A 13,004-nucleotide genomic window follows, 5' to 3' on the forward strand; every position below is an offset into this window, starting at 1 on the left:
TTCATGTAGCTACTGTCGATTATTTTTTATTTTATTTTTTTGAAATAGGTAACTTTGTATATTTCTATATATGTAAGAGCAATCAGTACATTGGTTGTACTTGCACCATATTTACATCAAAAGACTCTTAAGGAACTGAACCTATTCTAGTCTTCTAGAAGGAGTGGCTACACCTATAAGACTATGAAAGGGACGATTGTTACCAACCTCTGATTGAACAAATTCCATCGGTATATCCTTCATCTATCAACTATTAGGTAGATAATCGTAACCTACCCGTGATTGAACAAACTCCATCAGTATATCCTTCATCTATCTGCTAATTAGGCAGAATTTTTTATGTGATCATCTGTATATCTGATCTACTAATTAGGAAGCACCGAAGCAGAAAATTAATTGATCTATATGATACAATTGCTAGGACAAAAAAAGGGTCCAAATAGATTTTAAAACTAGTGACACTGATTTGTATTATGCTCCACATTTTATCTTTCCATATTGCCCCATCCTTATAGCTGGATCAAGAAAGAACCTCTTATCCTAAAGAATATCCTTAAGCATCCTTTCTTTGGGTGTAGGACCTTTTCCTAGGAGCTCACAAAAAGATGGCAAACTTAGATGGGTTCGTTCATGCTTCCTATCTTTTTTTGAACCGGGCTCTCATGCTTCCATTCTTTCTATTTCAAACATGTGCTTTTTGTCTAATTCTTTATCAAGTATCACAAACTTATATCGCATAGCATTAACCACAATTGGTTAGCTATGTGACAAAAGCATGTGCAGATTACAACACTACTAGGCTAGATGGCCGTTTTGTAATCATTAATATGCTGCCATAGTTCAATCGTGTAACCTTCTGATACTCAGCATGTTCCAGTCAAGAATATCAAAGAACAAAAAAAGAGAATACAAGAGGGTGAAATAAGTATAACGAACTAATCACCAAAAGATCACCTTGCAACTTTGGACCAATCAATGGAGAAGTCCAAAATAAAACATTAAACAACTGCATGGACTTGAATGGTAATATTATATAATTCCATATTTACAGGTATCTTTGTCATTCTCCAAGAATTATAGCACTGGCAGCATCTAGGAGGGTATCCAAATTGCTTTCAAACAAAAAAAAAAAAAAGCATCCAGGCATTGACAGTTATCAAAGCAACAGCTAAATGTTCTACCTATTAACCCTTTCATGTAATCTGATGATACATACAAGGGTTCAGCCGGAACAAAATTATGAACAGACTCCATTCCATTATAGATAAGAGCCTGCTGGCCTAAATTAGATGTACATATGATTCCCTTGTGTGGGCCTTCAATTGAGATATCACTCAGGAATAAAGGCTTGAGAACATCTTCAGCATATGACCAATTCTAAATTATTATCGCTGAATCACACTTCCAAGGGTTGGTATATCACCCATGCTTAGATTAATCTCAGGCTAAACACCAATCCATTAAAACTGTTTTCTTTTCTTTGACAAGTTCATTCACACTCTTGGTATACTGCTATGCTATTATCATGTATACTTGCTCAGACTAAAAAGGAATAATGCATAGATCAAAACAGTCCTACTTGCCAACAGATGAAAGAAGAAGAAGTCATGTGGAATTAGTCAAGGTGTGCGAAAGCTAGCCTGGACACCACAGTCATCAAAAAAGAAAAAAAACATCCACCTTGCAACAGCCGGTATAAAAGAAGAACATGGATCGAACATAAAAAAATCAATACAGAAAACTCCAGAGCTCAAATGATAGCTTCAAGTGCAACGATGATTGCAACTAAGATGTAATTCATACCTTTTGGCGTCGTACGCGTGTTTCATGGTCCGGCTTACACTTGTACACTTTAGAAGCCATGATAATCTCAAGATATATACACCATGATTCCGGCTTCTACAGGAAAAAAGATAAATTAGCACAGCAACACACTTGTCTCCATAACATGGAAGAAAATAGCAAACGAAAGGTGAATTCAAGAATGTAGATACATCTAGCTTAACTAGATCAAACAAAGTATGTAGGTATCCTCTAGGATATCATTGGGTATGTAGTCGTTGACTGTCAATAGTCTGGAACACGTTTGGATCCTATTTAATAGATCAAGCCCTGATGAGTAAAATGGTACATGACATTGAAAGGCATATGAAACAATCCTCAATTGCAGCCTTCAAGCAGAATAATCTAGTGATTATGATCTTATTAACGAGAAGGGAGGCTAGTTGTTTTTGCCAGATGAGCAAAGCTAGGGAAGATGACATGGATGCTTTCTCATTGTTCATTATGATTCATGACCGAAGTGAAATCAGGTTTTGGCATGATCCAAGGCTCGGGATCTCTCCCAGACACTTCTCTATTCTCTACCATTGTTCCATTTCTCAGAATGCATTGATTGCCAATTTCAAAAAAGACCAGATATGGTCCATAACACCCACAAGAAATCTCAATGATTGGGAAGTCGAGGACTACATGCAGTTGATCCTTCTACTGAGTAATTTCTTTCTTAAAACATCTTTACCCGGTTGCATTTTCGGAAACCACACTCTGAAGGGCTGAAGGGCACTTCTCTGTAAATAGCTGCTACAACACCCTCACTGTTTCAAAGCCTGGTTTAGTTCCTTGGCCTTGAAAGCAATTTGGAAGAGCAACTTCCCTTGAAGGGTCAAATATTCCCCTTGGATTTGTTATCATTAAGCCATATTTTAATGATGACAATATTGATTAATGTATATTATTCCTATCCAGGGCCTATTTGTAGAACAATGGTCAAGTAAATTAGATAAGGACGAAGTCAGCTCAAGATAAAGGTACTCAAAACAAATAAGGGAACTTTGATGAAATCCAGAAGCCAGAGGACCGAGTGAAGACCACTAAAGGCCCAAACTAAGCAAAAGAAGGAAAAATTACCTAAATACACAACTTATTTTACTATTTCTCTAAAATTCTACCATTTCAAAAAATTACAAAAATCCCTACTCTTAGATACATCACTCTTACGTGATGTATTAGGACGGGTGTGTCTTGTATCAACAAAGGAAAAGTATCGGGACGTTGAGCGATTAAAAGCAATGGAGCTTAATGATTTTAGGCCCATAAGCCTTGTGGGAGGAGTATATAAACTGGGACTTCCTAATGAACATGCTACAGCGGACCGGTTTTGGTTCAAGGTGGCTCAATGGATCAAACAATGTATCAGCACCAATAAAGTTTTCAATTTTTATAAACATAATTTGATGTGGCTTTTTCTCCTCCTACAGGGGTGGCAAGAGGATCCACTATCCCCTTTCCTTTTCATCCTTGACATGGAGGGACTAAGCAACCTCATTCAACCAGCAAAAATTAGAGGACGGGTCAGAGGTTCTCAAGTGGGAGACCTGGAAGTAAAACATCGGCAATATGCAAATGACACTCTAGTGTTTTGTGGTGGCACAGAGGAACAAATGTTAATTCTCGGAGTTTGCACATAAACTGGGGTAGTTTCAAATACACAGTTAATATAGTGCCAAACATTGAAGATCTGAAAGAAAAGTTGGGGGAAAGTAGGTGAACTCCCAACCACATACATGGGAATGCCCTTAAAGCTAAGAGCAAGTCCAAGAACATATGGAGTGGTGTGATAGAGAGAAGTGAAAAAAGATTGGCAAATTGGAAAAGCCAATGCCTATCCTTGGTGGCAGACTCACTTTGGTAAACAGTGTAATGGACTTTATTCCTTCATATACAATGTCACTCTTTTCTACCCAGCAGTGTTACAGACAGACGGGATGTTGTTAGGCAAAACTTCATATGGAAAGGAAGTGAAGACAAGAAGAAATATAGTCTAGTAATATCAGAGGAGCTACTACTGGAAAGTAAGAAATGAGGAGGCATAATCCCCAGGGAGCTAACCAAACATAACAAAAGTCTGATATGAAGTGGTTAGGGAAGTTCGCATCCCAAAAGAAGCTTTATGGAAAGAAGTGATCAAATCAAAATATGGCATGCAGGATAGATACAGAGGAGGTGACAACTCCTTGTAAGTGTAGTGTCTATGGCAACTAGTTTCAACAAGAACAAGCTGCAAGGTTGGAAATGGAAAGAATGTGTGGAAGGATATAAGGTGTGGACAGTGGCCTCTGAAGCAAAATTTCCCTTTCCATGAGCTTTACAACTTATGCTAGGCCAGGATGCTACTGTGGCTGAATTATGGACAGGACAAGGTTGGAATCTTCATCTAAGAAGGAATTTAAATGACTGGGAGGTGACCTTTATAGCAAATCTTCATAATACAGTCCCTCAAGATCTCAACCTCACAGAAGAAAAGGACAGTCTAGTGTGAAAGGTGGATAGCAAAGGTATTTTCACTGTCAAGGATTGCTTACAAAGATCTGACACGAACAAATACTCGAGATAGGATGGCCATGAAGAATGATCTGGAAGACCAAAGTGCCTTATAAGGTACTGCTTTACATGATTATTGGCAAAATAAGAAGTCCTCACTCATGAAAACCTCAACAAGAGGAAACACAGCCTATGCTCTATATGTTATCTATGTGAAGAACAAATAGAGCCAATCAACCATTTCTTTTTGCATTGTAAATGAACAAACCAGTCATGTCAGATGTTCATCCAGAAAGGAAGATCAAGTGGGTGAAACCTGGGAGAATCGAAGTGCTTAGAAGTTGGAACACTGATGGTAATGCAAGAAAAGAGGAGAGAAGGAAGATGGCTCCCTCGTATATTTGGTGGACCATATTGAAAGAGAGAATCAGAGATTTTTTTAAGGCAAAAAAAGAAACATACAGAAGATCAAGACAGATCGATTAGGCCTTCACTATTATGGTAAAAACAAGTAGTTATAGACCGTACAGATAACTAAACATTTTAGGATCTTGTAAAGAGACAACTTTTGTAATGGGGGACTACACTTTATTGTATCACACCTGTGTATATATAGAAGTAACGTTTACCATTAGAAAAAAAATAAAAATCAAAAAAAAATGTGAAGCAATCTTTCCTTATTTAGAAAAAAATATGAAGCAATCTTTCTTAAGTTGGAAAAAAAATGTGAAGCAATCTTCACTATCCTACATCACCTAACTAGGAAGAAAATAACCTCAACATTGTGAACTCATGTTCACGTAGTACAAATAATACTCTCTGTTCAGAGTTACACGACACTTCCCATTTTGGGATCTTACAAAAAAAATTGACACTATTCACTAATAATAATATAATAGTATTCTGTATGGCTCTCACAATTTTCAAGATTCAAATTTAGTTGATAACTAAATTTTTGTCTTTCATGTCTTAATATCTTGGGCATTACTTTAATACTTTCTTTTACTTAAACTTAAGCAATATGTAGGTTAATTAAAATCTTAAAACTCCATTTCTAGTAAATCACCATAACCTGAAATAGAATAGAGGAGGTACAAGGTTTGCTATAGACCTAAGCACATTCACACATAGAGCTTATGAAGAACCTGTATTTTTTGTCTTATAAAATATTAAAAATAGGAAGGTATTGTTTAAATATTACATTCCTCTCCTATGTGGTTTGCGAGCTATTGCATACTAAGTTGCACGGACTCTTCATTTTTGCAGGCGAACCCGTCTCGACACGACTCTGGTGCAGGTGCGGGTGTGGGGTGCGCGTCAATTCGGTCAATCCAATTCGAACACTTTGACCGAAGCCGAGAAAAGATTGGGGAAGAAAAAATCAATTTACGAGCACGTAAAGAGTACAAAGCTTGAAAAAGTACAGAGAAGAGAGAAGAGAAGAATAGAAGAAGAGAAAATTAGTTTCCGGCGACAATGCCGGAAAGTTGAGAACTACAGAGAACTGAAAAGAGAAGAAGAAGAGTTTTTTTCTTGAAAGTTGAAACAAGTAAAAGAAATGTATTTTTCTTAAAAGTTGAAACAAGTAAAAAGAAATATACATAGCCTTTTTTTTTAATCTTTCTTGAAAAGTACATGCTCTTTACTTTTTCTTGAAAAGGTACATTGACTTTTCTTAAATAAGTACATGGTCTGCAGGGAGCCAAACAAAGGATTTTTAAAAAAAAAATAAGTGTAGTTTTATTTAGTACTTAGTATATATATTAAAGTGTGTTAGTACTCTTACGTATACTCAATTGTATTACATAAAATGGGATGAATGAAGTAACAAAATTCATAACATTAAATTATACTATAAGTTATATTAAAATTTCCTTTTTAAATAGAGATTCTATTGGAAACAACTTTTTACCTTATATAGATAAAAGATAAGGTATTTACACATTTTACATCTACAAATTTCATTGTAAAATTATATTAAATATAGTATTATTATTATGTTAAAATTTTAAATATATTATTATTATTTTGTCAAAATTTCAAATTTTAACACGTAATGTACAAATTATAAATCCACGCAGACTAGACGTTATAAGCTATAAGATTAAGAAGTAGAATATCTTCATAACTATATTTTTATAATATTGAAATTTTTTAGCCATATCCCCGCACCCATATCCATACTCGGATTCGCACCCACGAATCTTAAAATTTGGATTTCGTCGAATCCAACTCTCGGATTCGCATCCGTCTCGGATACCCAGTGTTGTGGACGGCGAGAGGCGACAAAAGGCGACAAGGGCCTGCCTCGCCACGCGGCGAGGCGCTTGCCTTTTTGAATAAAGGCGCCAATTAATACCAAAAATTAAAAATATTTAATTGCATATTTTATCCAAAGTCTTAATAGCAATAACACATATTAGCAAATATTCAATTGTATCCCTCTTTTTGCTAGCATCCGCCATTGATTATCAAATTCAATTAATTCGCTGTTTAGGAATATTGGAATAAATAATTAGGTCTTAGGAAAAGAATTCTTAAAAAAAAATTAACACTTACTGAAGTCCTTACTGCTGCTTACGCAGCTTACCAAAAAAAAAAATGAAGAAGAAATTTTCGAAGAAGAAGAACAGAAGAACAGAAGAAGAAGAACAGAAGAAGAAGAACAGAAGAAGAAGAAGAACAGAGACGCGACATTACCTGAAAACAGAGAGTCGCGAGGTCGCCGGCGACGGAGAAGACACGCGACAGCGAGGGAGAGCGAGGAAGCAGAGACGCGAGTCGCGACAGCGAGGGAGCAGCGAGGGAGCAGCGAGGGCCGGCGAGGGACAGCAAGGGAGCAGCGAGGGCCGGCGAGGGACAGCGAGGGCCGGCGAGGGAGAAGAGGAGTCGATCGATCGACCGAGAGAGAGAGAGAGTCGCGAGTTTCAGAGGTTTTCGAAAGTAAAAACAAAAACCCTAATTTTGACTAAAACTATTAAGTCAAAATTTTTTTAATCAAAAAGGCGGCGCCTTTATCTCGCCATTATCGCCATTTCAGCGCCTTTATCTCGCCTTTTTCACCTCGCCTCGCCTCGGCAGTGAATGGCGAGACACCCTCGCCTCGCCTCGCCTCTCGCCTTTGGCGATGAGGCGAGCGCCTTTCATAACCCTGCGGATACCCGCACCCGAGCCCGAGCAACTTAGATTGCATAGGAGCAGGGTTTTACCCTGTGCGTACCCAAAAAGGGTAGCGACTGCGGGTTACCCTTGTCATCAAAAATAAATATTACATTCACTTTTTTCTTGGTAAAAATTGCATCAAGTGCAAAGAGGAAACAAGTCTAATTGCCAAAACAACAAATAGCAAATTGGATAACAATTAGTCTGATGATAAAAAAGATCTCATGGCCATCATGCCATATCAGTTTAGAGAAGTCATGCCAAATTACAGCCACCTGCACTTAGAATAAAGACAGAAAGTAGAACCTCTAGACTGCAATAAGAAAGGAGACCTAACATGACAATTTGTGGAAGATGCTTTGACGTCAGAAAATTATAAAATGAGCACTCATCAAAAAACTATGCTTAAAGAATTACAAAATTCATACCTTATCAAAACACAGAAAAATATCAGGGGATTTGTCTCCTAACCGATTAAAACATGTTGTGAGGCACATTTTTCCAACTTGACTTAGAAATATGTGTTCATTGCCCTACTACAAAAAGAAATATAATCATTGTTCCTAGGTTATGTTATTAGGTGCATTCCTGTTAAGGAGAGGAAACTCAAACCGCAATATCTAATGGCAACATGGAAGTCACTATTGGTTTTTAGGTCAATCTTGGTGCCAAAGGAGTCTCAGGTTTGCATATCAATTGGAGAAAAAGTCAGTGGTATGTCTCTTATATGGAGGAACTGTCTTGGGATTGATTATTTATTTGTGGGGTGGGGGGCGGGGGTTTGCCTACCATTAATCTGGGCATGCCCTTAGGTGCCAAATCAAAGGCTATTAACACCTGGAATCTGTGATTGTGAGTGTGAGAAGAAGCTTGCCAGATGGAAATCTCAATATATGTTCCGGAGAGGCAGTCACTCTAATTTATTTTGTTTTAGATGCCTTTCTTACTTAAATGATGTCTATCTTCCCATTCTTGATGGAGTGATACAAAGACGGGATAAAATTAGGAGGGATTTCTTATGGAAAGGGACAAAGGGAAATGATTCCACTGTCCAACATTCAGTCAAGTGGAACAAGGTTCACTGGGGAAGAAACATGGGTGTATCTGAAAAAGCAAAGCAAAGCCCTTAGACTAAAGTGGTTATGGAGGTATTCTCAAGAGCATCAACCATACTGGGAAAAGTAATTCAAGAAGAATATGGAGAAGAGAACAAGTGGATGACAAAGGAGGTTACACCATGGGGTAGCCTATGGAAGTCCATCAAAATCTTGTGGCCCCTCTGGAAGATTAATACAACCATCAAGGTAGGAAATCGCAATAAGATTCCAATTCGGGAGGATAAACGGTTGCGCAATTCTAGTCTAAAAAGTATCTTTTCTAGAGATGCATGACTTGGAAGTGAATAAACAAGTGAGTTTAGCTAAGGTCAGGACACAGCATGGATGGAATTTCCAATGAATGGGAAATCACGGTTGTGACTGACATTTTTGTTAGGTTGAAAGTTTTTACGGGAAAATAGGAGGCACGCGATAACTTATGGTGGTGCAGAAATAACAAAGGCACATTCAAGGTAAACACTGCATATAAGTTGTTAAATCAAGGTGGACAACAACCTTCTCTTTGGCCTTGGAAGCAGATTTGGAAGCCCAAGTTCCCTTTCAAGGTGTCATGTTTCACTTGGTTTCTAGCAAGAGAAGCAGTTTTAACACATAGAAAAGGAAGTTCTCCATGTGTTATGGATGTTATTTATGTGGGGAAGAGGTTGAGACAGTCAACCATCTATTTCTCTCATGCAGAATAACATCCTAGCTATGGAGGATTTTCATTAGTCTCAAGGGTTTTGCCTGGGCTATGCCTAACATAATCACACATATTCTTCACAATTGGGGAGAAGTAGGGGTGGGAGCTGCATATAGAGATAGATGGAGGATTGTCCCAGCCTATATTTGGTGGACTGTTTGAAAAGAAAGAAATGCTAGATGTTTTGAGAGCACGAGTTGTGATCTTCAAAAGATCAAGCTAACTTGTATCAGGCTTCCTTGTTTCTGGCACAAACAGACACTGAATCCATTATAGATATCCTAGGTTCCTGTTAGGATTCAGATTAAGTTTTCTTACTCTTTTGACAAATTCCATATATGACTTTCAGTGCAACCATGCACTCGTTCAATGAATATACACAAATATTACCTGCTCAAAAAGAATTACAGAGAGGACTTTCTAGTCTATATCAACAACAAAGATTGTCACTGACTAATAATATCGCAGATTTTTACTAGTTAAAGGATTTGTTCCATCAAGATGAATGTCCACGATTAATTAGGCGCATATCACAGGTTTGTACCCTGTTGTAGACAAAAAAATTGATATTTGAATAGAGAAGGATAGAGTAGCGGGTCAATTGTCCAATATTTAAGAAGATTAGACCTTTGTCCTACTTTATGCCTCAAGTGTAAAAGAACAACACCTTCATAATGAGGGGATGGCATCCTCATCTCAAACCTCATCCATCGTTCCTTTTCTTGAATAGGATGAATCCTCATCATCTTGAGATCCACGTGGTTTATAAGAGGACCCTATTCCTCTAATTTATACTATAGAAACTCCCTGACAGCTTGGGTGTGGTAGCTTTCTTATGGTACTCCAGGATCATACATGCACAAAAAGAAATCCTAATTCCTAGGCAGCGTCTTTGCAGGGAAACCTATCTTAGGATTGTGATACTATGTAATCCACTGTGTTTAAAGCAGCCTTTTCAAAAAGGAGTGGCACTAACTCTAAGAGGAAGGCGAGCTGGAGAGACAACTTGAAAATCAAGGTTCAAATTCCTGCAGAGATTACACTAGGTTAATTCTTCTAATGTTCCTATCATTGAAGATAAAAGAGTTAATAGAGTACATGTGGTAGCTAGAGACAACAACTGGATTAATTGACGTGTGTTTAAGCTGCCCAGACACTATCATAGTTACCAAAAAAAATGAGGGCCAGAAATTTGTGACAACTCATAGTTTTTACTCGCATGACTTTAGCCACTACCCTTTACACAAGGCAGAACAAAGTTTTCACAAAAACATAGTCTTTTTCTTGATACTGAGAGCAGAAAGATCTTTTACTTTCTTTCTTGACTTCCCATACAAATGTTTCGTATAGGAGTTCCAATTCAAGATAAAAGCTCCAAAAAGAAAGCGAAAAAAAAATAATCACAGAAAAAATAAAAAGAAAAAAGTCCAAGCTTTAGAATCAAACGTACACATGCAAAGTAGAAATTTTTGAAACGAAAAAAATGCGAAAGATAAAGACTTCCCGTCGGACGGGGAGCAAAGGGTTAAGGGAGAAGAGATAATGAAGTTTCCTCGCTAACCTTTTCTGGTAAAGAAGAAGAACTAGCCGTATAAGCTGAGCGAAGAGCACCGATGGAAAAACAATCTCGGCAGCAACGGCGGCGCGGCAGCGGCAGCGGCAGCGACGTAGTGAGAAAATTTCGCGACGGAGGTTCGATTAAAGGGAAAGTTGGGAATGGGACTGAAACCAGATTTACCCCTTTGGTATATTTATATGTGGGACAGAAGTGTCATTTAAATAAGCTTACAGGTGGACTCCCACTCCCTTTCGCTTAGGAGTGTCTTTTCGGATTTTCTACAATTTACTACTTTACCCATTCATAGTAATAATATTATTTTTTTATTTGATCACTTCTAATTCATTTATGAACAAGTTTAATATTTATTACAAAAAATAATTTATTATTCATATATAATATAAATTTTAATGATGAATAATATATTTATCATTATTTTAATACAATTATAATATAATATGACAATTTTTTACCAAACAAACAGATATAATAAATTCTAATTCATATATATTACATACATAATTCACTTTTAATACATATTATAGATTTAACAAAGAATTGGTATAAATGGTAATAAACAGAAAATATCGCTAAAATCAGTAATTATTTTTTAAAATGTATTAATTTATGTAATTTCTCCATTTACTACTCTTCAAAAAACAAAATCAAATACATTACATTTTAAATTAAATTTTAAATAAATAAAATGTGGCTTGATTTAATTTTTAACTTTTTAAAATCTGCAATATTGATTTTGATTTTTTTTAATGAGAAAGTTGAATTGAATCAGTGATCAAGCGTATAATTTTTAAAACTATTTTAATATTAATAAATCTATTTTATCGGTATGTATCACGTTAATTAATAATAACCGTATATAGAAAAATTATTGAATGAATATTGTATTGTCAAGTACTAAACTTAAAAAATAACGTAAATTTTTTCTAATAAAAGTATTTAAATATAGTTCCTCTTTAATTGTATGTATGCTCCTTTTTAAGATAAATAGGTTTTGTCTTATACTTTTAAGTAAAAATTTACTTAGAAAATATTCAAATTCTATTGATAATAATTGGTAATTAAAAATTAAAGTAGAGATTTTGTACTTTAAAAGATATATAGGAGAATTCAACAATAATCAATATATGATTAGAAATAATACTTATATGTAAAATTACAAATTACATACACAATAACGAAAAAAATGAATATACAATAAATGAAGAGAATTTTATTTTATTATTTACATATTGCATAACCTACCTCTAGATTGGCAATAAATCAATAACGTAAAGTAAATTTGGTTCGAGCTACACAATGCTCTCTTGCTCACATTTTCTTCTTTTTCAGTGTACTTGTTCATCTCTTTTGAATCCCCAAAAGAAGCATATCGATGTTGTCACGCATTGAACTTATACCATAAACGTGGCCGGCATTTGATGTCATTGCTCGCTCGAGCATTTTCATAACATGAGTATATATCTAGACATTAGTAAAAACATAGTTTAAAAGTACTTGAAGAGAACATACATGCATGTAAAAGAATAAATACTTATCATAAAAGATTATGATTTTAATGAGAAAGTCTAATCGAATTAGTGATTATGTATATAATTTTTATAACTAGTTTAATGCATGTGTTGTGAATGTATATATCACATTCATATTTTATTTTATACTATTAATATTGTTGTTTAAACTTCTACCCTTCCTTAAAAGACTTCATTTTAGATAAAATTGTCTTTTCACTATTTATTTTATTTATTCATAACAAAACTTACAAGGTTGTAATCTGGGTTGTGCCATAGCCACAGTTGAGGTAGTACTTGCTGATGCACTATTACTATGTACAACCTGTCGACTAGAAGTAATATAACACATATTTGGATGAGGCATAACCTTCAATATTCTACAAGATAAATCTCTCGACTTGTTAGCATGCAAAATATCCAACATGTATGGTGTAGATTCTCAAAATAGCTTAACAATAGTATTATAAGCCAAAGTAATAGTTATGGCGCTAGTAGTTAAAACATCAGCTAGTTTGTTCTGCTCTTGGAGGATCACCCAGTTCGTGGAGAAGTGTAACAATCGGTTTCGTCGTTCTTGAAAAGCCAAGGGGGAAAAATTTTGGGCTGGAAAACATTTTTGTAGTAACTTG

General features: G+C 35.8%; 1 protein-coding gene across 1 annotated transcript in view; it reads right to left on the bottom strand.

Annotated features, from left to right (window-relative positions):
- The window catches only part of LOC107014694 (protein PHOTOPERIOD-INDEPENDENT EARLY FLOWERING 1), a 34,340-nt gene extending 23,366 nt beyond the window's left edge, over positions 1 to 10,974 (bottom strand). Inside the window, exons 1-3 of the mRNA XM_027915325.1 lie at positions 10,847 to 10,974; positions 9,953 to 10,313; positions 1,804 to 1,899 (exon numbers count right to left, since the gene is read on the bottom strand). Of these exons, the coding sequence (XP_027771126.1) occupies positions 1,804 to 1,899; positions 9,953 to 9,958 (102 nt within the window). The 5' untranslated portion in view covers positions 9,959 to 10,313; positions 10,847 to 10,974. The remainder of the gene's footprint in view (positions 1 to 1,803; positions 1,900 to 9,952; positions 10,314 to 10,846) is intronic.
- Positions 10,975 to 13,004: the final 2,030 nt, after the last annotated feature.

This window comes from Solanum pennellii, chromosome 3, assembly GCF_001406875.1.
Source record: "Solanum pennellii chromosome 3, SPENNV200".
Lineage (NCBI taxonomy): Eukaryota > Viridiplantae > Streptophyta > Magnoliopsida > Solanales > Solanaceae > Solanum > Solanum pennellii.